At 45.3% G+C, this 22,466-nt stretch overlaps 1 protein-coding gene across 1 annotated transcript in view; it reads right to left on the reverse strand.

Annotated features, from left to right (window-relative positions):
* Window positions 1-21,776, reverse strand: part of FGF10 (fibroblast growth factor 10) — a 131,276-nt gene extending 109,500 nt beyond the window's left edge. The window contains exon 1 of the mRNA XM_053303855.1: window positions 20,327-21,776. Within this exon, the coding sequence (XP_053159830.1) occupies window positions 20,327-20,708 (382 nt within the window). The 5' untranslated portion in view covers window positions 20,709-21,776. The remainder of the gene's footprint in view (window positions 1-20,326) is intronic.
* Between the last annotated feature and the right edge of the window lie 690 nt (window positions 21,777-22,466).

The raw sequence follows: 22,466 nt of genomic DNA on the forward strand, positions 1-22,466 counted from the left end.
ATTTGTGCGATTTGCGTGCCATTTTGAGGCCCATTTTTCTACAAAAACTGGCCTCAAAATGGCGCTTTCCCCCAGGGAGAGCTGGTTTACCGATTGGGATCAGCATGTAGACCAGCCCTCTGCTCCAGACTTGGTGTGTTAGCCCGCCTCAGAGGACTGGCTAGTGAATTGTGAATGACTTCAGATATTTAACTAGGGACTGTAACTGAAACACCCTGATTACTTATTCATATAGACAGGCATTGTTGTCTCAAAATTACACCTCTGGGATTACCTCTGACTCTCTGCTGAGTAAACTAATAAATTTCATATTTTAGAAAGTGAAAATCATTTGCCCAGTCTATATATGAAAAAGAAAACACAGTGCCTGAATCACAGTACGATCTAATTGCTGGATACTCAAAAAGGATCAAATGTTTGGACAATAAAAACAGTACTCTCTCTCACACCCATCACATTTTATTCTGAGTTACACTAATCATGGTGTAGATGACCTGTATATCTCTGCATGCACTTACCCACCCTCTTATTCAAAATCTTAATGGAAGGGCTTTCCACATACTTCTGAGGCAACTTTGGGTGGCTTCACACATTGCTTTTTTTTTAAAAAAAAAGAAGTGCTTTTAAGATATTTTAATATTGTACATCATTATATCTTCATCTAAAACTGAGAATGTGACCAACATGTATTTGAAAACATATAATTCTGGTACAATTGTCAGGAAACTGGAATTAATTTCAGCTTGCTGTACACTCAGTGGCAAACCTGAATTTGCTATTGTGTAATGTTTGAAACAGCCTCAGTTGTGGAACTACTCCATCTTCAGTGGACCAGGTGAAACATTATTCCTTGCCTTCTCTCAGAGATTTTTTTTAAACTGATCATTAGTGATATATTACCCCTCCCACACATGTAGACTGATCTTGAATATGCTTACTCAGTCATGTCCCAATGCATTCAGAGAACTGCTGATTTAATTTTATTTTTTTTAGGCCTGGGGCGCCCTACAGGGGTTACCCTTTACCCTTGGGGTAATTGAAGGACTCCCAGGGGTACTCAGAGCCTTCCTGTCTCCCAATGCTGCAGCCACACTATTTGTTTGCCATATGAGGATCAACAGCTTGAAATCAATGTGTCCACTGCAGAATGGGAGGAAGGAGGATAAAGCCCCTCCTCGTCTGCTCCTGATTGGCTGGCTCTGAGTTGAAGCTCAGCATACCCTCCCCTCAGCCTGACTGACAAGCTTCAGAAAATCAGAAATGAGTACTCCCATTGAAATTAATGGGACAAGTAAACTTGTCGCATTACAGTCGTCCTTTGCCAACCGCAAGGGTTCCGTTCCCGGAAAACCTTGTGGTTGGCGAATTTGTGGTAGACAAGCTATTGAAACCAATGGCAAACAGGGGGTTAGGGGAATCTCAGTAAGACTGAAAATAAGGTTACAATAGATAGAATCACCCCCCTGACCCCTGAAAATCACCCCTGACCCCCCCAAAATGTCCTCCTGGACCCCCTAAAATCACCCCCTTACCCCTGAAAATGACCCCCCTACATGACCCCCCCCCCAATCATTTAAAACAAAAAACCACCTCACCAAACCATGGATACCTGGGTCACAGTTGGTGAGGGCAGTCACAATTTCCCAGTCATGGATACTCAAATCCATGATTGGGAAAACTGTGACTGGTGAGGGAAGACTGTAATTTCAGTGGGAGTACTTATGAGTAACTTAGTCTGGATGTAAGCCAGGGGCTGGAGTAGCCTGTCTGTAACATTTAAGTGTGTCTATACAATCTCTATGGAGTACCTGATCTGAAGGTTTGTGACAGAAGAGGTACACTTGCTAAAAAAGGTTGGGAACCCCTGCTGTAGGCCAAACATGCCAACCAGGATCCTTTTCTGAAACACAATTCCAATCAAAGCCTATGTTTTTTAAAAAACTAAAATAAGGACCGTAAGATTATCCCTGTTGAAATAGTGTGGGACACTCAAGATCCTTTGCCCTTTGTGTCATATTCCTCTTAGGTTGTCAGGGTGATTCCTGCCAAATGTTTTCATAGTCATCTTTAGCAGGTGGCTATAAATCAGATTTATGAAGACAAAGCCTCCTTACAATTGTATATTTTTAATAGATTTATGATAAGGTGATGGGTATGTGTGCGGAGGGTCTATCCTTTGGGAATGCGTCAAAGGTAACAGGAGAGTGTCATGTAGACACTTAAAAATACAATCCCTTCCGCATTCATAAATCCCAAATGCCCACAGTTGTAAGTCACTGGCTATAAATTATGAAACCAAGCTCCGGAAACAGCCAAGACTCAAATGAGAAAGCAGTTGGTATAATAAAAAGCATTACAACTTTTTATTATTTTCCTACCCAGGAAGTGGTAATACTGCCTATTAGGACTGGAGGCAGTATATAATTTCCCATTTTTCTGATGTCTATTTTTTGAAGCCATCATCAACATACACTAACCCTCATTAAAAAGTGACAACCAGTAATAGGGAAGACTTATTTTAAGAAAAGCAATTATTGTTTAATATAGAAAACCAACCCTTGCAGAAACATTGAGAGGGATGTTACAAAAACAAATCCAATAGTAGTATTCATTATAAAACAGCACACATTGCTCCATCTGTTTCTCTTAAATTATTGCGCTATTCTCTCACTTATTTTATAAAAGGAATCAAATGATTTTATTACTCTGGGGAGCAGCTAAGCTCTGACTCTCAAGGTAGAAGTTATTGAAAGAAAACAAAATTACCTAGTAGCTGTTTCATGTAATACCCATGTTCATTAATCACATATATTTGTCAAAGAAACTTCTGGCAGGCAGTAAAGCAGTTGTTATTACTAAATTTGATATAGCCGAGGTTCATCCAGAACATTCAGATCAAGATTAGAAATGGGACATTAGTGTGGAGATTTCTGAATTTCTGAGAACAAGTTCAAATTATCAGAGAAGAAGAGATAATTTCAATCTAGGGTGTGATATTCAGTAATAAAATCAATTCCACTGAAATAAATAATGTATAGTTAGTGCTGGTATAGTGAAGTGATTAGGAGACTGATAAAGGGTGGCTTCACATGATCCATCACAAGAAAGGAAGGGGGAAATGTTGGGAAAATTTCTGAACCAGCAGCACACACTCCTGAAGGCTGTGTTGTGTGAACCTGCCCAAGAACAATTCCTAAGTCCTCTGCCTGAAGTTCTCTCAAGATCTCCACTCAACTTCAAAGCTTGATTACGGAAGTCAAGAGGAGGTCAAGAAAATGCCAGGTGAAGAACAGTGTTCCCTGAAACAGCGATTCCCAGCTATTTTGTTGACTACAACTCCCATAATTCCCAACTGCAATGTCTTTTGGCCTGGGATTATGGGAGTTGTAGTCAAGAACATCTGGGAATCCCTGTTACAGGAAACACTGGTAGAGAATCTTGGGAACTGGACTTGGGCGGGTTTTCAACACGGCCACCAGGAGCATTTTTCCAACATTTCCCCATTCCTCAGAACTTTTACCAGTTTGAATCTTGTCTCTGCATGAACTCACTGAATGACTTTAGACTAACCACACCCTCTCAGGCTCAGTGCAATATGGGAATAAATAAATAATAATAAACTACAGAAGGCCATCAACTACAGAAGGCCACACTACTCGGGACAGCACAAATACTGCGATGCTATCTTTAATTTTTCTTTAGTTATCCTAGACCTTTGGAACGGGCCCAATAAATAAAGTACCAAATCCAGTCAATAACATCTGGTAGATTGTGTGTAAATAACATAATAACAATAATAATAATGAACTATCTTAGAGGGTGTTATAAGGATTTCATCAAGTTAATACTCATGAAGTGCCTTGCATACACACAAAGCACTACACAAATGCTCAGTATTATTGTTAACATACTTAGGATGATAGTATATAACAAAATTTAAGAAAACATCCCCCAAACCAGTTAGCCTCTAAGAAAACATCCCACAAACCAGTTAGCCTCTAAGAGTCCGAACTTGAAGATGTACTACAGGAACATGATGTTGCATTGGACAGCTTGGATAAACGGCAGTACTATAGCACTCACACAACCTTTTAAATTTCTCTCTTAGAGAGTGTTAACTCAGGCCAAGCCTGAATGATGAAAGGGCTGAACATTCCTGGGTCAGTGATGTGTGTCACATTGGCAGTGAACCCAGGAATAGAATGCACCTCTGGTACAGGAATCTCTCTTGGCGCACATTTTTTATACTAGTATTTTACCAAACTAAGTACTGAGCTGTCAGTTTATCACACTTTTCTATATCACTCTCTCATGCAGTCCAGTAACTACCAGGCAATGCAGAAGATCAGTATTTCAACCCATCTTTTGGTTACCTTTCATCACAAGACCCTTCTAAAGTTCCTTTATGATAACAGAGTAACTGGCAAAGACTAACACTAAAGACGCCCCCCCCCACACACACACTAAAGCCAGATGCACAAAGGTTTCATAGCAGACTTGCCAGAGTTCCTCCTCAATCAGTTGGATGATGAAAGGATTCCATTAAGATTGAAAGTTGGAAACTACTGTTCTGCAGCCTTCTACATCTGTATACACACAGCACCATTCAAAATTAAGTGGTTGACATCCTGACTAAATTACTCAAGAGAAGTCTTACTGAGATTAAGTAGTCCCTTAGGGTAACACCTAAGTGGCACTACTGAGTAACTTACTCTGGATGTCAGCCACTGAAACTAACCAATGACATCTGAAGTTTCCACTACATTTGAAACATGGATGGATCTTAAACCTAGAAAGTAATCGACACACACCAGAACTCAGCAAACAAGCAAATATGGATGTGTGTGGATGAGGTATGTGTTCTGATCCAAATTCGGATCGGCCTGCGGAACCACGAACTGGTTCGGTGCATTCTGCGCGGTGGCATACCTCCAGCACTAGCCTGGCCTCTGCGCATGCACGGAGGCCAAGTGAGTGCCAGAGCTGCACCTCTGCCATGTGGGCTGCTGAGGGCAGCACTGCCATACTTGCAAACTGCCTGGAGCAGTGGCATCACGGTAAGGATCTCCTAATTTACTTTTAAAGGTGGGTCTCGCCACTCACCCGACACTGCCTTCGCTGGCTCTCGAACCACTGCATAGGCCAGTCCAAATTTGGACCAGACAGCAAACATCAGTCCAGGCACATCCCTACTGACTATACCTGTGTGCTTCATTATTTACTGCAAGTCATTTCAGAATCCACAGCCCAGAGAGTTTTAAAGGCCACACTACACTATACTACAGAGTGTAGTTAATTAATGAAACTCTGAAAGCCACTTTTTTCTAAGAAAAAGCCATTCAAAGGGGTGGAGAAGCAGCAGATTATGATTAATATTTATATCTTATGTTTCTGTGCACACACACACCCTACATACACACACAGTTTTTTCAAATGTTCTCAAAATGGTTTACATAACCAAAGGAATGGGAAGATGGTCCAAAAGGAAGTTCTCAATCTAAAAAGAAACCCACCAGCAGCCACTGGGAGGAATGCTATGCTGGAATGAATAAGGACAATTGCATTTCCCCTGCGAAATATCGGACAGCCACTGCTTTAATACTCCACCTAATGGAGCAGTGGGGAAATGACTTGACTAGCAAGGCAGAGGTTGCCGGTTCGAATCCCTGCTGGAATGAAACACCTATATCGGGCAGCAGTGATATAGGTGCTGAAAGGCATCATATCATACTGTGCGGGAGATGGTGATGGTAAGCCCCTCCTTTCTTCTACCCGAGACAACCATAGGGCTCTGTGGTCACCAGAAGGAGACGACACCGACTCAACAGCATACTTTATCTTTAGTTTACTGATTTAATAGGTACCTCTTTACTCAGTTAGTAAGGGTGTGCGCAAACCCTTCTCTGCACATCACTTTTCCATTCTAATCCTCATTCACAGCCACTTTTCTTCCTGGGGTTCCAGAAGTGGGTTTAATATGCATCTGGGAACACACAAGGAGCAAAATGGCTTGGAGAGGAGTAGTTGCAGTAGAAAAGTGACTATTAAAAAAGAATGAAGCAGACCCCCTCCCCTGCTGCTTCTGTGCTGCAAACTGTCCCTTCCCAAGACAGCTTCTCTTAGAAAAAATGGTTTTGCGGATGTATTTCATGCATTTGTATATACTTAAGCCTACATGCTAAGGCTACTTCCTGGCCATTTTCAAGTTATTCTGGGCATACATTTTTATTCAAAGTCTGCAATCCTCAGTACACTTGTCTGAGAGCAAATCCCACGAAGCCGGAGCTTGACAAATCCCAGGAGGCAGGGAGCCAGGGCGCCAAGAAATTTAACTGTGACACCTAGATTAGGAAATCCAGAGGTAATTTAATAAAACCTTTATTTGTTCCAGGCAGCCCTGTTTCTGTGCCAAGGAAGTTATTTGTAAAGGGGGTAAAGAGAAGCACATTCTACCTTCCCCTCCACAATGTTCATCACTAAGTCCAGTAATTTTGTCAAGAGTTCATTACCTGGCTGCTACATTTTTCGAATGGCTCCTAGATTTTTAAAAAAATGGTCAAGGCCTGCCCTGACTTAGCCCACAATTGGGATCTACTCCATGAATGTGGGCCCAAGTCTGCAACTTAAAAGCCAAAAGCACATTTTTGACAGCTAGTTTATGCCAACATTTCTCTTCCACAGACTCAGGGATACATGGACCCTGAATCCTCTTACCCAAAATCTGCCCTCCTGTCTATATTCTATACAACCCTAGTTTTTTTTGGGGGGGGGGTTAGATATAAAGATCAGCTCCCCCAACAGAGGAACATAGGAAGCTGCCATATACTGAGTCAGACCATTGGTCCATCTAGCTCAGTACTGTCTGCCCAGACTGGCAGCGGCTTCTCCAAGGTTGCAAGCAGGAATCTCTCTCATCCCTATCTCGGAGATGCCAGGGAGGGAACTTGGAACCTTCTGCTCTGCGGTGCCATCCCCTGAGCTGTATCTCTTCCAGTGCTCACACATCAAGTCTCCCTTTCATATGCAACCAGGGCAGACCGTGCTTAGCTAAAGGGACAAGTCATACTTGCTACCACAACACCAGCTTGGCGAAGTTGCAGCCCTTACCCTTGACTATTATTTCACACATGTTAGCAGTCGTCACTTACAGCTGCTTTATTCACTCCTAGAAATCACTTTCTCCAGAGGAACTTTTCAGGAGGACCCTTTGCAGCTGCAACACTGAAGTAAGACTAAGTGCTGAGTAGTCAAGTTTCAGGGCAAAGCTCTAACGGCAAAGAAAACAAAACAAAAACCAAACCATCCTACGCATATCTAGTGACAGATATACTCCAGCGATGCTAAATTACACGAGCTGTCCCCGACTTCTGACAGAACTGCCATAACTCACCCCAACTCCCATTATCCTAAAGGTATAGAAAAGGCTGAGGTAATGGCTCTGTGTCATCAAGTTGGAAAGCATCTGCCAAAGTAAACCTTTATTTAGTGCTTAATATACAGTATTTATAGAGCAAACCTGCTATGGAAATGAATCTTGTTTAAGCCACTTTAGCAAGTGGGTATTGGTTACTTTCCTATTCTGCTGTTTATTTTGTTTTCTCTTATCCCCTACCCCTCTCTCTTTCTCTCTCTGCAATCCAAACCCTGCTTAGGAAATTAGGCCCAGTGAAGTCAGGCTTAATTGCGACATGACTTCCGACGGGCAAGAAAAATGTAACCATGTGGCACTGCACATATCCCCCGCCTTGTTAGGGCCTCTGGCCACTATGCAATGCTAGGACACCAGTGAAACACCTGGCATGCTCTGATCCCTGGTGTGCGAGCAGCACATGTGAAGGTAAGACAACTCGGCTCATGCAAGATACTGGGCAATGCACAGTGAAGTTCATTTTGCTCACCCAGCATCACATTTTAAACTGGACCTAAAAAGTGAGTTGCTTCTGGATGGACATGTTTACAGTCTGGCTATTCACTTACAAGTGGGCTGTTTTCACTACATCATTCTCTTTAATACAATTTTATTAGCATATTTCCAGGCTCTTTAAAAAACTGTATTAAACTCTGCGATCCTACACACGTTTACCTTGGAGGCCTTCAGGAGAGCCTTAAAGACCCTATCTTTTATTAATATTTAGTTCTAACTGCAATTTTATCTGCTTTTAATTTTAATTTTTAATTTCTGGTTTTGGTGTAAACCACCCTGAGCCACTTTAGGAAGGGCGGTATATAAATAAAATAAAATAAAATAAATAAAATAAAATAAAATAACTTGAAACTAAAGCTCTATTTAGACATTAGGCTGTATGGGCATACAAGTGTCCATATGCATGTGCACGTTTTGTGTGAATGACTGTATATGTCAGTGTTCTTCATTGTAAGGCCTTGGGGCCATTGGTGGCCCCCATCAACCCTATGTGCAGCTCCCTGACTAATTGTTTTGGGGGCTGTGTGAAGCTTCAGCCTAAGCTGAATACTCTGCACAGTCCCCCTGGCACCATGCAGAGGTGACCATTCCCATCATGGCAGTGTGTGCTTTGCCCAAGACTTGGGGACAGTGTTCCCTCTGCACCCCCTTTAGCCTCTGCACCATCTTGGAAGGCATGCACTGAGTGCTGGGAAGCCCTTCCCAGTGCTTTCCTCCTAGAGCTCTTAAGAGAGTTGGGATGTGCAGAACGTTTCAACTGGAAACAGGCCTTTTTGAGTGTTTTGAGTTCAACACAGAACACCTTTTAAATAAAGGGCCTGTTTCAACTTTGGAGTAGAACAACCCCATTTTGATTGGAATGTTTCTATGTTTTGGAGGCCCATTTTCCCCTTGCTGATTGGTTTTTTGGCACTGGCTTCCGATTGTCTTGCCATCTCCTTGTTTCTCGTCATGGGCAAATGGGCCCCCACTGGCTGGAGGGAGTGAGGAAGGAGGGGACACAAAAGGAGGGAATTTCAAATGTATTCAAAGGGACTAGGAGGCAGATAGTGCCCTTATACTGTGCCTGCCTCTCTTGAAGAAGAGGATACACCAGGAGAGGAGGAAGGTAGGTTTAATTTTTGTGGTGTTCTTTTCTCAGCACTGAGTATAATATGCTATGCTGTTGCTGCTATAACTATCTGGTTTTGCTGGATCTGAGATTGACAAAGGCAGAACTTGGGTGCCTGCCTACCTTGAATTGTGGTTTGCTTTGCTTGTGAGATGCTGTTGTGGCAAGAAATGGACAGTGGCAGCGCTCTCTCTCTCTCTCTCTCTCTCTCTCTCTGTAATATTTCTTGGTGATTGCTGTGATGAGCTCCATGTCTTGCCTTGAGATTCAGTTGTGCTTCACTCACTGCTCTGCAATCTTCATTGCAAGAGGTACTCAGTCAAAATGTGGCTGAAATTGCTCTAGTTGAGTTTATGACTATGCTTGCTGCTAGGGTGCTGCTGTTGCAATTTGAGAGAGTTGCAATATAAGAGTTGCAATATGAGCAGTTGCAATATGAGAGAGCAACTTGTGCCAATGAAGTTACTACAGTGTAAGCACTGTGACTGGCAGTGGATTCTGGGTGAGTGATTCTTTTTTGGCCATTTGGGGGCTGTGTTTGGGATGTGTGTTCTGTGTTGGGAGGGGCAGATTCCCTTTTACTGTTTGCTTCCACAGTGTTTTTCAAGGCAAGGTTGAAAAACGCATTGCAAATTGCAAAGCAAAACTTGTGCACATGCATTCTGTGAGTGCAGCTTGTTCTGGCCATAGGGAACAATGGGGAAACTCAAAACACCCCATTGTTTCCCATGGGCAGCTTCTAGGGACACCAAAGTGAGTTGGGTGGTAGGGCATGATGGGTGCTACCTACAACCCCACCCACAAAAGAAATGGGCAAGCAGGTGATTAACACATTTTTAACCTCCCCCGCAACCCTGATCCTACAGCTGAACACTTGAAACCTTTTGTTGAGTTTGCTCCATTGAAACAGCCGATTCGACGGCTGTTTCGATGAAACATTTTGGCTGTTTTGCATTTCGTTTTGATCTCAAAACAGAATGCAAAATCTATTTCATGTCAATCCCTATGAGAGAGGGCTCCATCTTCTTTAAAGCATCCTCCCAGCACTGAGAAAAGAGCAGTAGTGTGCTGGTTTCAGCGAAGTGGGAAATGGCTCTCACATTGGAGGATTTCTGCCAAAGTGACCCTCACTTGAAAAATAGTGAAGAGCACTGGTATATGTATTTGTTTATCTGGTATATCTGGGTACAGGTCTCCTCAAACACAGAGTCCAGATACCAAGCATACAACTGTACGTGTGGTGACCATCATGTGTGAATATCTGTACAGTATGTGTATACAGTTGCACAGATTGTACATGCAATCAACATAATGTGTGAATAGGTCTTGCATTTGCATTGAAATAACTGTGACTTATAGAACACAGGGCACAATTCAGCCAAAGCTAAGTATTTTAATGGGATACTTAAGAATGTGCTTACCTCTCTCATGGAAATCAAAAAATGTTTCAACTGCTTAACTTTCAGGCTATACTTTGGCTGGATTGTGCCTATGGTTTGGGTCAGACTTCAGTTATGTTAAAGTACAAGGCAAGATAATATTAACCTGATGTCATTAAATAATTTAATAGCAAAGAAATACTCAGCAGTATTACATCCTTTTATCTCTTTGAAATATTCTAAAAAGCAGTTTGGTTACTGAAAAGTTTTTCATTGCACATATAAATAAAACTACATTCCTAAGCATGCAGGTTTGAAAGTAAGATCAGTGAAGATCAGAGTATTATCTAGTTCTCCTACTGATATGAATGGAACTTAAAATTCATTAACAGTGGCTGGAGTCTGCCCACATTTAACTGAACTCACTAGGTACACAAGGTCAGGACTGCTGCAACCCTATTTACATTTCTTATTTTGATGATGACAAGAAGATGTATCTGCCCATTATGGGCTCTTTAGTTGGTACTTTAACTATTGGAACATCTTAACAGATTTCAGTCATCCTGATGATGATATACCAGTTGTACATGTCAACATATACTACTAATTTAAAATGTACCTATTATGGAGAGATCCTAAGAGACTCCCCTTAATGAGGAGCAACTTCCCATTCATTCCTTACAAGGGCAGATGTATCTAGGCAATCCTCAGGACTAATTTGTTCTTTACATACACCACCAAGAACGGCAAGTTTAACATCAGCAATGGCTTACCACATCAATCCTCACCATTGTTATGGAAAGTACAAATTTTCCTGGCGCTGGTGCTTAGGGAGATTCTCCAAAGAATGGTGATGGTTTGCATTACAGTGTCTTGACCCCAGATCTGGGACATCCACCCCCAACTGTGGCACAAAGTGGACAGTTTAGGTGATGAGATGGGGTGGAAAGATCCTACAACTCAGATATCAGATACCTTTCTCTCCACTCAGGCTTTTTTTAAAAAAATAAGTTTTTAAAATGTTTTGTATTTTATTCTTTTTTATTTTAAGTGTTTTAATTGTATGTTTTACTTGATTATTGTTTATTATTTTACTTTGCGAGCCACCAAGAGAACAATTTGTTATGGGGCAGTCAACAGATAAAATTAAATAATAATAATATACCAGGTGACCTCATGTCACTAGGATCCTTCACGCCGGAAGAACCAGGGAATACAAGTCAGAGACTATTATGACCTGGGGACACAGCTCGGCCTTCATCCTTGACTTGGGGAAGTCCCCTAAGGACTTGCCAGCCCTAGCATAAATATCCCAGGAACACCAGCACCAGTGATTAGAAAATCAGGTAACGCTCTTTAAGCAACCGAGTCTTCCTTAGCGAAGCGATAGGGTAGCAATCATTAGAACTGGTAGAGAACACCAAGCAGCTGCTGGAACATCATTCCTCTGATGCTGCTAAAACCCAGCTCTTGCAGGTTCCTTCTTGGAGCTAGCCAAGGTTCTAACCCCTTCTTCCTTGGAGCTGTCCAAGGACTGTGACCCTGCCTTGGGAGAGACCTTACAAATGGTGTAGAACAGGATATACACTCTTCCACCTTGCCAGATTAAGACATGTGGATACCCAAGTGGAAAGTCCAAATTACACTCCATACGAAACAAAAAACAAAACAGCTTACCACCTTATAGCAGTGTTCAGTATTTGCCACCTGAAGTGACTGGCTTACATGATGTGCAGCCCTACAGCAATGGAAGGAGGGTTGCAAGTCCACAAGGGGATTTTCCCATCCCTGCACTCAAGGCCTCTTGCAGGGGGAGTGATTTTTGCATCTCTCCCCACTCTATAGAAGCTCTTTACACGTGTATAAGTATATTCCATCCTGAGTGCTCTGCACTGCAGCCCTCAGGAAGGTATTTCTACAAGTGAGAAGGACTTTTGGAGGAGACACAACCACAAAAATAACTTCCCTCTCCCTCCCTGTGCCTGGTGCACTGCACAAAGAGTCCTTGCAGACTCAAAAACCTCCTTCATAACTGGAGGGCTGTGCATCATGTAATTCACTATTTCACTCAGCCCCCTGGTACAGCTGGGTCTGCTTATCCACATGGAGCACTTGCCACATGAAAGCTATTTCCAGAGACTCCACAGCCCTTAGCAAACATTATGTTCAACACTTAGGAACATGCTTTCTACCAAGTCAGACCATTGGTCCATCTTGCTCAGTATTGTCTACACAGACTGCCAGCGGCTTCTCCAAGGTTATAGGCAGGAGTCACTCTGAGCCTTATCTTAGAGATGTCAGGGAGGGAATTTGGAATCTTCGGCAAGCAAACATGCAGATACTCTTCCTAGAACAGCCTCTTCCCCTAAGGGGAAGTGTACAGTGTATATGGGTACAGATTTGTACTCAGGTACAAAATAGGAAGATGATGAAAAGCATCATCTCATACTGCATGGGAGGAGACAATGGTAAACCCCTCCTGTATTCTACCAAAGACAACCACAGGGCTCTGTGGTTGCCAGGAGCTGACACCGATCCGATGGCATACTTTACAGTTATTCACACATTATGCTGAACACAGATACAACAGTACACTACCTCCAAGCTTCATCCTGAGCTTGAGGGGGCTTGTACCCAGGTTCACTTTTAATATGAATGCAGGTACAGTCACACACACAAAGACTTGTGCCTGTGTACAGACACTGTACACTTGTACAACTTCATATCTGAATAGGGCTCATATGGTAAGCATAACATGTAGAAGGCTCTTTGATCAATGGTCAATCCAGTCTATAATGCAGTTCTCTGTCAGATTTCTCTTCTAGGGGTTTCTTAGCAAGATGATGCCAGCCAGAAGGCCTCAAAGATCTGGGCAAGCAAATGTTTCATGTTTTTTGTAAAAGGATTCTCAAAAGCAGAGGGGTATGGTGCATGGCCTGCGACACCCGCGTACTCACGGTTTTTATCCATTACCCATGCCAATTATCACTGACGCTGCACCCTACTCAAGAAGCACAAACCCCATGATTTCCTTAGCACAAGCACTTTTGCACTTATTTGTGGGAACATTCAATAAGCAGAGTATCAACATCAGCCAGTACAAAACCTTTAGTCCTGCCGCTTGCTTCAAGCACGGAAGTACAAAAATTCTTCCTAATTCACAACGATGCTGCTGCTCTCAGAACTCTGACCTAGTCAAATCAAAATGCCTGATTTTCAAACTCTTCCCACATAAGCCAACAGGCCTAAATTGGTTCAAATTGTGGTACTTCAGTTTAACTGTTCTATACAACAGTTTTAATTAGTATTTGTCTTGTCCTTCTCCCAAGAGCTAAAGGCAGTGCACATATTTATCATCACAGCGGCCCGGTGAGGCAGGTTAGACTGAGAGATACTAACTGGTCCAGAACCAGCCAGAAACCATTGGGGTCAAGTATAGCTTATTTATTTTATTTATTTTTATTTATTTTTTACATGTATATCCCGCTCTTCCTCCAAGAAGCCCAGAGCAGTGTACTACATACTTAAGTTTCTCCTCACAACAACCCTGTGAGGTAGGTTAGGCTGAGAGAGAAGTGACTGGCCCAGAGTCACCCAGCAAGTATCATGGCTGAATGGGGATTTGAACTCGGGTCTCCCCAGTCCTAGTCCAGCACTCTAACCACTACACCACGCTGGTTTAGGGCTGTCAACCCTTCAGGATAGGCCTGGACTAGTCCCCAGAAAGTGCCGTTAATCCCCAGGAGACTCCTGAAAGCAATCCTGTAAATGTTATTGGCTTAATATTGTCAAAATCAGGGACGGGGGCATAGTTTTAGCCAGAGCTGGCAATTCTATACTGGATTTCAGCCCTAGTCTCCCTCCAACATTCTAACCACTGCACCACAGCGGCAGGATACAGATAATGCTAATGTTCTGAACTGTCTAACCAGTTTCCTTGAGCTGCATCCAAGGAAAATTGAACTACACTAGACTCTAGATCTTTTGTACTTCAGAATTTGGATACAAAAGAACCCCTGGATTTGGATACAAAAGAGCCCCTGGCCATGCCAGGTCAAGGACACTCCCACACGGATGATTTGTATGCTCTTATTCTAGAAAACATGCCTTGCCTAAGGTCAGATCCCAGATTACTAGCCCCCAGATTCCAGCCTCTGTACTCTGCACAGCCAGCCCAGGGTGAACACTCTGTGTTTGTAGCACAAGAAGCCCTCCAGGTGATCTAAATCTAGGTATGATGAACTTCTGGAGGAGAAATGGGAGCCCAGTGCAAGGCTTTTCCTTCTATTCCTTCTCTGTAGAGAGAGAAATGGTACAGTGACCCTGGTGTACTTGCATGTAAAGAGAGATAAGAGTTTGGGACCTCCTGGTCTCAATCTCACTTGAACTATGGATTGACAAGCTATTATCTCTCAGCCTTAGCCCCAACCACTACTCATGGGTAAGGCTGGGATGACAATACTGGACTACCTTACAGGACTATAAGGATTACTCAGATAACAGGCAGAAGCTGGAAATATTTACACAAAACACACAATAAACTGAGGGTTATTTTGTGATTGGGTGGGGCTTGCATGCACCAGCAAAGCTTCCTATGTGAAATAACGTCCCAGTGTCAGAGTCCTGTGGGCCACGACCTCTTTTTACGAGCGTTGTTCCTCTGCCTTTAACAGCAGCATAAGACACAGGAATTTAGCAGGTGAAGCTTTCCATATGACTTTATCTCTATGCCAAAAGTATTTTCATCTGCTAAATTTCTGCGTGTCAGGCTGCTGTTCAAGGCACAGCAGCGGGGCCAGAAGAAAAAGTGGCACATCTATGACCACATGTTGCAAAAAGTTATAAACTTCCCAAGAGCAATACACACAACTGCAAAGGACCTGTCTGCGTTTTAGAAATCGGAGAAATAAATAAATTTTACCTCTCGGTGGGCAACGCAAGAGAGCATTGATTGCTACATTTTCTTTTCGGCTACAGCAGCCAGTCTGCCTAGAGGCAAACAATATCAAACAACTGAGAAGTATTGGATCAGACCAAGGGTCTATGTAGTCCAAAATTCTGCCTCCAATGGAACAGCCATCCGGATGCCTCCCAAGCAGGGTATAAAGACCGCAGTCCACCCCAGCAGCATGTCTGTCTGCAGCATGTGGGACTGTATTCTTGCCGCTGAACATGGAGGCCCCATTGACAGATTACAGCTAATACCTAGTGATAATATGGAACCTGCCTAAGTCCTACTATGGAACATAGAAAGCTGCCTTATACTAAGTCAGACCCTTGGTTCATCTAGTTTGGTATTCTCTACACTGGCAGCAGTTCTCCATGGTTTCAGGCATGAATTTTCCCCAACCCTACTGGAGATTCTGCCAGGGGTTGAACCTGAGACCCTCTGCATGCAAAGCAGATGCTCTACTCCTAAGCTACAGCCTCACCCCCATGAATCCATCTAATTCAGGGGTTTACAAATGTGGGTCCCCCGATGCTGAACTACAACTCTCATCATCCCCATAGCCACTATGGCTGGGGATAATGGGAGTTGTAGTCCAACATCCCACCGGGGATGCAACTTGGAAAACCTGTAAAGCTGTCAAACCTATTGGCCATGACAACTTCTACAGGAACTGAATTCCATAAATTAATCGTGTATTAAGAGGTTTGTCCAGAACCTGCTGTCTCTTATCTTCACTGGGTAACCATGAGAGAAAAAGAGGGAGCAGAATTTCTGCCCAGGTAGTGCAGCCTACTTGGAGCATAAGGGGATGACAGATGGCCACAGCCCTAGATAAAGATAATATACCCTTGAGAAAATTCTGCAGAGGCGAAACTGCACAAGCCACAAGGATTGAACTTATCAGAAGCGCAGCAACCATCTCTGTAAGCCGATACGGCGACACGAATAAAGGTAACAGCCAGTGAAAGGCAAAGGGCTGCCTCATGTGACACAGTTGACAGGTACACATTAAATATTTAGCACAGACCCAGCTCTACCCCTGTAACACAGGGGGAAGCTATACAAGTTTTGTTCCTCAAGGTAAGCACACCAAAGAAACACACAATGCATAACAGAGGCCAGCTCTGATGCCCTGAAGCTTGTTTCCATGGTATACCCAGTGGGGGCTGGAAGGGTACAAGGGTTGACCCTAGCCGGCCCACTTCATCAGTACCACCATCCTCCTCACTTTCTGCAGAGTGCCCACAAAGGTCAGAGGCATGAGAGAACTCCGAGCTTCCATGCCACACCTTAGATCACTGAAGTTCCTTGCCAAAGGGGTTCCGAAATATGAAGCGGCCTTCTACTGAGCCTGACCACCGGTCCTTCTAGCTCCGTTTTGTCTACTCTGACTGGCAGCAGCTTCAAGCAGGATCCCCCCCCTCCGTGTTCAACTCTACCTGGAGATGCCAAGGATTGCACCCACCTGGGACCTTCTGCATGCAAAAGAGATGCTCCAACACTAAGCTGCGGCCCCATCCCCGAAAGATAAAATAAGCCATGCCTGGTATATATAATGGCTGGGAAATGCTTGACTAACAAGCAGAAAGTTGCTGGTTCGAATCCCCACTGGTACTATATCAGGCAGCCGTGATACAGGAAAGTGCTAAAAGGCATCATCTCATACTGCATGGGAGGAGGCAATGGTAAATCCCTCCTGTATTCTACCAAAGAGGACCACAGGGCCCTATGGTCACCCGGAGTCAAAATTGACATGACGGCACACTTTACCACTTTAACAGAGCAAGCATTAGGCACATAGCAAAGGAACACCTGCCTTATACCGAGTCAAACCATTCGTCTATCTAGCTCAGGGATGTCTGCTCTGATGGGTAGTGGCTGCCCAAGGCTTCACTCAGGCAGAGGTTTCCCCCAGCCTTAGCTGGTGATGCCAGGGACCTTACCTGCGACCTTCAGCATGCAAAACAGATGCTCTCCCCTTGAGCTGTGGTCCCATTGCGCCCGCTGCCCCAATCAACATACGCTGTAAATTATACAAGCCTTCTCAAGCAGGCTCAGGGCTAGGCGGTGGGAACAAGGAACAAGGGCATAGCGGAGGAATTCAGTATATCCTTTGAAAGCCCAGCTGTTTCAAACAACAAAGCACCATAAATGCTCATGGAGGAGGCTGTACTCGCAAGTCACATTTCCCAAATGGCACACAACCTGCTGATCAAGAAATGCCCATTAGCTAGGTCTTTCATGTTGGTTAAATTGGGACTGCTGCTCCCCGCAGATGTAGTTGCTGGTGCAATGGTTTCCCTTTCTTTGGGGTCTATGGAGGTTATGGGTTCAGATCCCACACTGTGGGTCAGGATGGGTCTGTACCTTAAAAGAAAAACACCCCACTGTGTAGAGCACTGCAGAGCAGAGGTGTTGCTATAATTGAGAGAATGGGTTCAAAGAACCCGGGACCCCAGCTCCTGAGGGCCCCCTAGCTCCACCCCTCCCTATATTCTCCATTATCTCCCTTACTCCAAGGGGCCATCGGGGAGAGGGGCAAACACAGGCCCCGCAGGGTTTTCCAACTTTGGGTCTCCAGTTGTTGTTGGACTACAATGCCCATCATCTCCAGCCACAATGGCTGAAACTCCCATGGGGATAATGGCAGTTGTAGTCCAACAACATCTTGGAATCCAAGGCTAGGAATGCCTGATAGTGGATAGGATGTCCAGCTTGGCCTGGTGGAAATCAGGGCTCAGTTCACTCAGCCAAGAAACTTAGTGGTATCTACCTCACCTGCCTCACAGGGGTGTTATGAGGATAAAGTAAGAAGACACCAGGGTTTATTGAAGGAAGGGCACAGTTGGGATAATAAACGGCAGCATTCAGAAACTGACTCACCACCATTAAGACACAATAAGGCAACTTGGGAGGAGAACTGGTCTTGTGGTAGCGAGCATGACTTGTCCCCTTAAGCTAAGCAGGGTCTGCCCTGGTTACATATGAAAGGGTGACTGGAAGTCTGAGCACTGTAAGATATTCCGCTCAGGGGATGGAGCTGCTCTGGGAAGAGCAGAAGGTTTAAAGTTCCCTCCCTGGCTTCTCCAAGATAGGGCTGAGAGAGATTCCTGTCTGCGACATCGGAGAAGCCACTGCCAGTCTGTGAAGACAATACTGAGCTAGATAGACCAATGGTCTGACGCAGTATATGGCAGTTTCCTATGTTCCCATTTGAACATTTGTATAGCAAGATGCTATATCATCACCCAACAGCTCTTTCTTTCTTTCGGTCACAAGGATGGAGTCACTTAAAATTACAACAGCACATGATTTCCTGCAGTTGCTCCTATTGAGACTATGCAGGCAAGAAAAATGACAAGATTACACGTTTCTCCAATTCGGCCAAGAAAACGAGCTATACATGACTTTTACTTTGGAAAACATATATGTATATTTGATTTCTTTTTTTTCTTCTCTTTTTGAGCAGGGTTGGGTGGGAATGACAGTGAGATGTGTGTGAGGTCTGAGTGACTCGACGCAGCCCCAGATGTTTACAAGGCTCTCTCAGGGCTGCAACATGAGCTCCTTAAGCGCGGCGACATGGGGCGGGGCGGGGGGGGGGGGGGAGAGAAGGTATCTGACAGGACGCCATAAAGCTGCTCGGAGATGCGATTTGGCAATGCCAAACGTGAGCGACAGGTTAAATAAGGAGCGACCCTGGAAAATAAGACGCATCGGCGTCAGATGCATTGTGTTAGCGGGATGGCTCACACCTCACCGAGTTCTTCATTCAAGGCACGAGTTAAAAACTTCATGGGGTGTGAGCCATCCAGCCAGCCAACACAGTTAAGGGGTGTGTGTGTCTAAAAACCAAGGAGGGGGGGGGGATAATGATAATAATAGAAAAATATTGCAGCAGCCTGTGTGTTCAGGGAAAGGTGGGGGCAGTTTTGCAAGGCTTATCTGCCAGATGTCAACCCTGTTAAGCGACTGTCCTACATTTCTTGGTGTCTCGAAACCTTCCAAGCTGAGCTCCCACTTTCTGAGACCTTGATGCGCCAGTCGCGATCAAAAGATCAGACACGCCGCTTTCCTCATTCAAATGGGAGGGAGCTGATGGACTTTCAGATTAAAGAGACAACCCGCGACCTCGACCTTCCCGCCTTACTAACCTACTTCCACACAGCCACCCCGCCCGACCCAGCTGGGGGAAACAACCCATCCGACGAGTCAGTCAGACTGTGGAAGTGATGCTAAGATCAGCGAAAGAGGGGAGCGGTCGAAATGAATGCCCAGCAAATCTCCTCTTCTCGCTTAGGCGTCCTCCCCCCCCCGCCCCCCACCGAGTGATTCTGAGGACTAGCCGCTTTGAGAAACGGCAAAGCACTGCTTGAATTGCAGTAGGGAACGGGGGAGGGGCTGCCCCTTAGAGAGGGCTTTAAATGGCATTGGCTAAAGGGCGCAGGGGTGATCTAACGACAAGGGGAGAAGTAAGGGGGATGGAGCTGGTGGTGGATTTCACTAAGCCTCCCCGCAAAAAATTGAACAAACTCAATTGTCCAGATAATTAAGAGTCTACGGCATTAAGATGGCTGCAAAAAGAACTGGTGGGGAACTTCACTTGAAGGTAGACTAGGCAGTGGCGCAGGGAAGGGGCTCAACATTATAGTTTTTATTTTATGCACACATCCAACATTATAGCTTTTATTTTAAGCCAGGGTTTCCTCCATCCCTATTTAAAAGATCGGAGCTCGCTCAAACCCTTTGGGATAGGTGTGTGTGTGGGGGGGGGTTTAAGAGAGCTAACCTCTGAGCGCGTGCAGAGTGCCCCCTCGCCTCTCGAGGACGCGGCACAGCCGGCCCTTGACGCACAGCAGAGCAGTTTCTCGGCAGCCGGTGCGCTCCTGCTTACCTAAAAGCAAGCCTTTGCAAAGGAGGCAAGAAGCAGAGAGCGCGCAAAAACGACGCGCAGGACTTACTGTACGGGCAGTTCTCGCTCTTGGTGCCGCTGACGTTGCCGTTCTTCTCAATCCGGAGGAAGTACTTGTTGTAACTATAGAGCTTTCTCCAGCGTACGTCTCCGCGGAGGTGAATGTAGCTCCGTACGAACCTCCCCGCACTGGCAGGAGAGGAGGAGGAGGAAGAAGACGAGGAGGAGGAGGAGGAGGAAGAAGACGAGGAGTTGGTGGCCTTGAGGAGCAGCATGTCTGGAGCGTGCTCATGGCAGGGGGCAGCCAGGGCAGAAGACATCAGCAGCAGCAGCAAGGAGATGCACCAAGACCAGCCGGAGGAGGAGGAGGAGGAGGAAGGAGGCAGGTGGGCAAAGGCTGAGGCACCCTGTATCAGTCTCCATTTGCACATTGTACTGAAGCTCTGGGCGCTGGAAAATGTCTCATGAAAAGAAACATACTGGAAGGGTGATCACCGGCGGGAGGCGAGCGGACACTGGATGGGGAGCCCTCCTGCTTAAGAGCCGCCGAGCTGTGATCTGGCCTGAAGGGAGGGCACCGACATCCATGCCTCAGGGGGCCAAGCGCTCCAGAAAGCGGTTGCCTCCCCACCCCCCTGTGCTTGGCTGGCTCTCCTGCTTGGCGTCCGCTTCTGTTAATCCTTCGAGTCCCTTCTTTGCTTGGGAAGGCGCAGGACGAAACACAGATCCCGCGCCCCCCGCCCTCCAAGGTGCGTTGCAACCTCCTGGGCGATCTGGTCGGCTGGCAGCTTCTCCTGCGCGCTTTGGCTCCCCTTCGCCTTGCCCCGCTCCTGCTTGTGCGTGAGGCTATTTCGCGCTCTCCTTCACTTGCTGCGGCTCCATCGCAAGAGGCAGAGGGCAGTCTGGAAAAGAGATGACAGGCGCGTGAACAACACCACCAGCAGCAGCAGCAGGAGAGGAAAAGAAAGCGGTTCTGCCTGAAATCCGAATACAGGACTGGAAGAGCTGGGGGAGATCGGGGTCAGCGGCCCCCCGCCCTCTTATAGCGCCTGCACCTTCCTCTCACCACAGCCCAGAAATGCGCTTCTTCCCAGTGTCCAAAAGGCAGCGTTTCCCTCTCGGAATCCTCCAGAAAGAACCCGGTCTATTCAAAACGTAGCCCTTCAAAAACCAAGCTCCTTCTCGCCCCTTGCCAACAGGTTGGAAGCTGTATCCTAAAGGCTAGAGATTAGAAACCAAAGAGGTGAGACGAGCCTCTGGTGGTCAAGTTTTATTTGCAGGGGGTCACACAGCGGTGCTCGGACATCTGAAACCTTTTTGCAAGTTGCAGTGAGCAAGCGCCTGCTGGGAGGGGGGGGGAACTCCACCAGGATCTGCCTTTCTTTTCCCTTTTTTTTTTTTTTTGCTTCCTCTCCTGCAGCAGCAGCAGCAGCCTCCAGCTAATTGCTCCTCAAGCAGCAGTCCTTCTGCAGCGTTGTGCTGGCCACCAGCATGGCTTGGAGACTCATGCTTTACTAATTTCCCTGTCTTCCAGGCTCAGCCAATCCCCTCCAGGGAGCCCCTCTCCTTTTTCCCCCCTTCAAAAAAACTTGTTTTCTAGAGAAGGATTTTTATTTTATTTTTTTGGCAGTGAACACTTGAGAGCCACCTGGTGCTTGTTGCTTTGCTGACTCTCGCTCCCCCCTCTGTCTCCCACCCTCCCCTTAAAGAATAAGGGGGAGATTAGGAAGAAGAATCTAGTGGAGACAAACCCTGCAAAAGAAGTTTATAGGCTGGTCAGAGAGGGTATAAAACAGAAAGGGAAGCATAATTAGCTCCCTTAGCTTTCCCTCCCTCTGCCAGCTTGCATGGAGGTCTTCCCTCTCCCCCCCTCCCCCTTCCTTTAATGAATTGATTTCTCACTTCCGTTATTGAAATAAAAGGTGGGGTGGAAATCACACTCTTTAAGCTGGTCCTCTTCCTTTTGAGTTTCTCAAGATTTATCACTCCCCAACTCTCTTTTAAAACAAGGGCTCTTAAATGGCCAATTTCTAATTGCAAACATGACTCACTTACCGAATCACGCCTTGGACTTCAAAAGAAAATAAAAGAAGTAAGGCGGGGGTGTGTGTGTGGATGGGGGGGGGGCTTTTATTGGCATTGCAAAGGTTTGCCCATAAAATCTGTCTGTCTTTTTTTTATTAAGGCAA

Source organism: Hemicordylus capensis, chromosome 2 (genome assembly GCF_027244095.1).
Source record: "Hemicordylus capensis ecotype Gifberg chromosome 2, rHemCap1.1.pri, whole genome shotgun sequence".
In the NCBI taxonomy this organism is placed as follows: Eukaryota; Metazoa; Chordata; class Lepidosauria; order Squamata; family Cordylidae; genus Hemicordylus; species Hemicordylus capensis.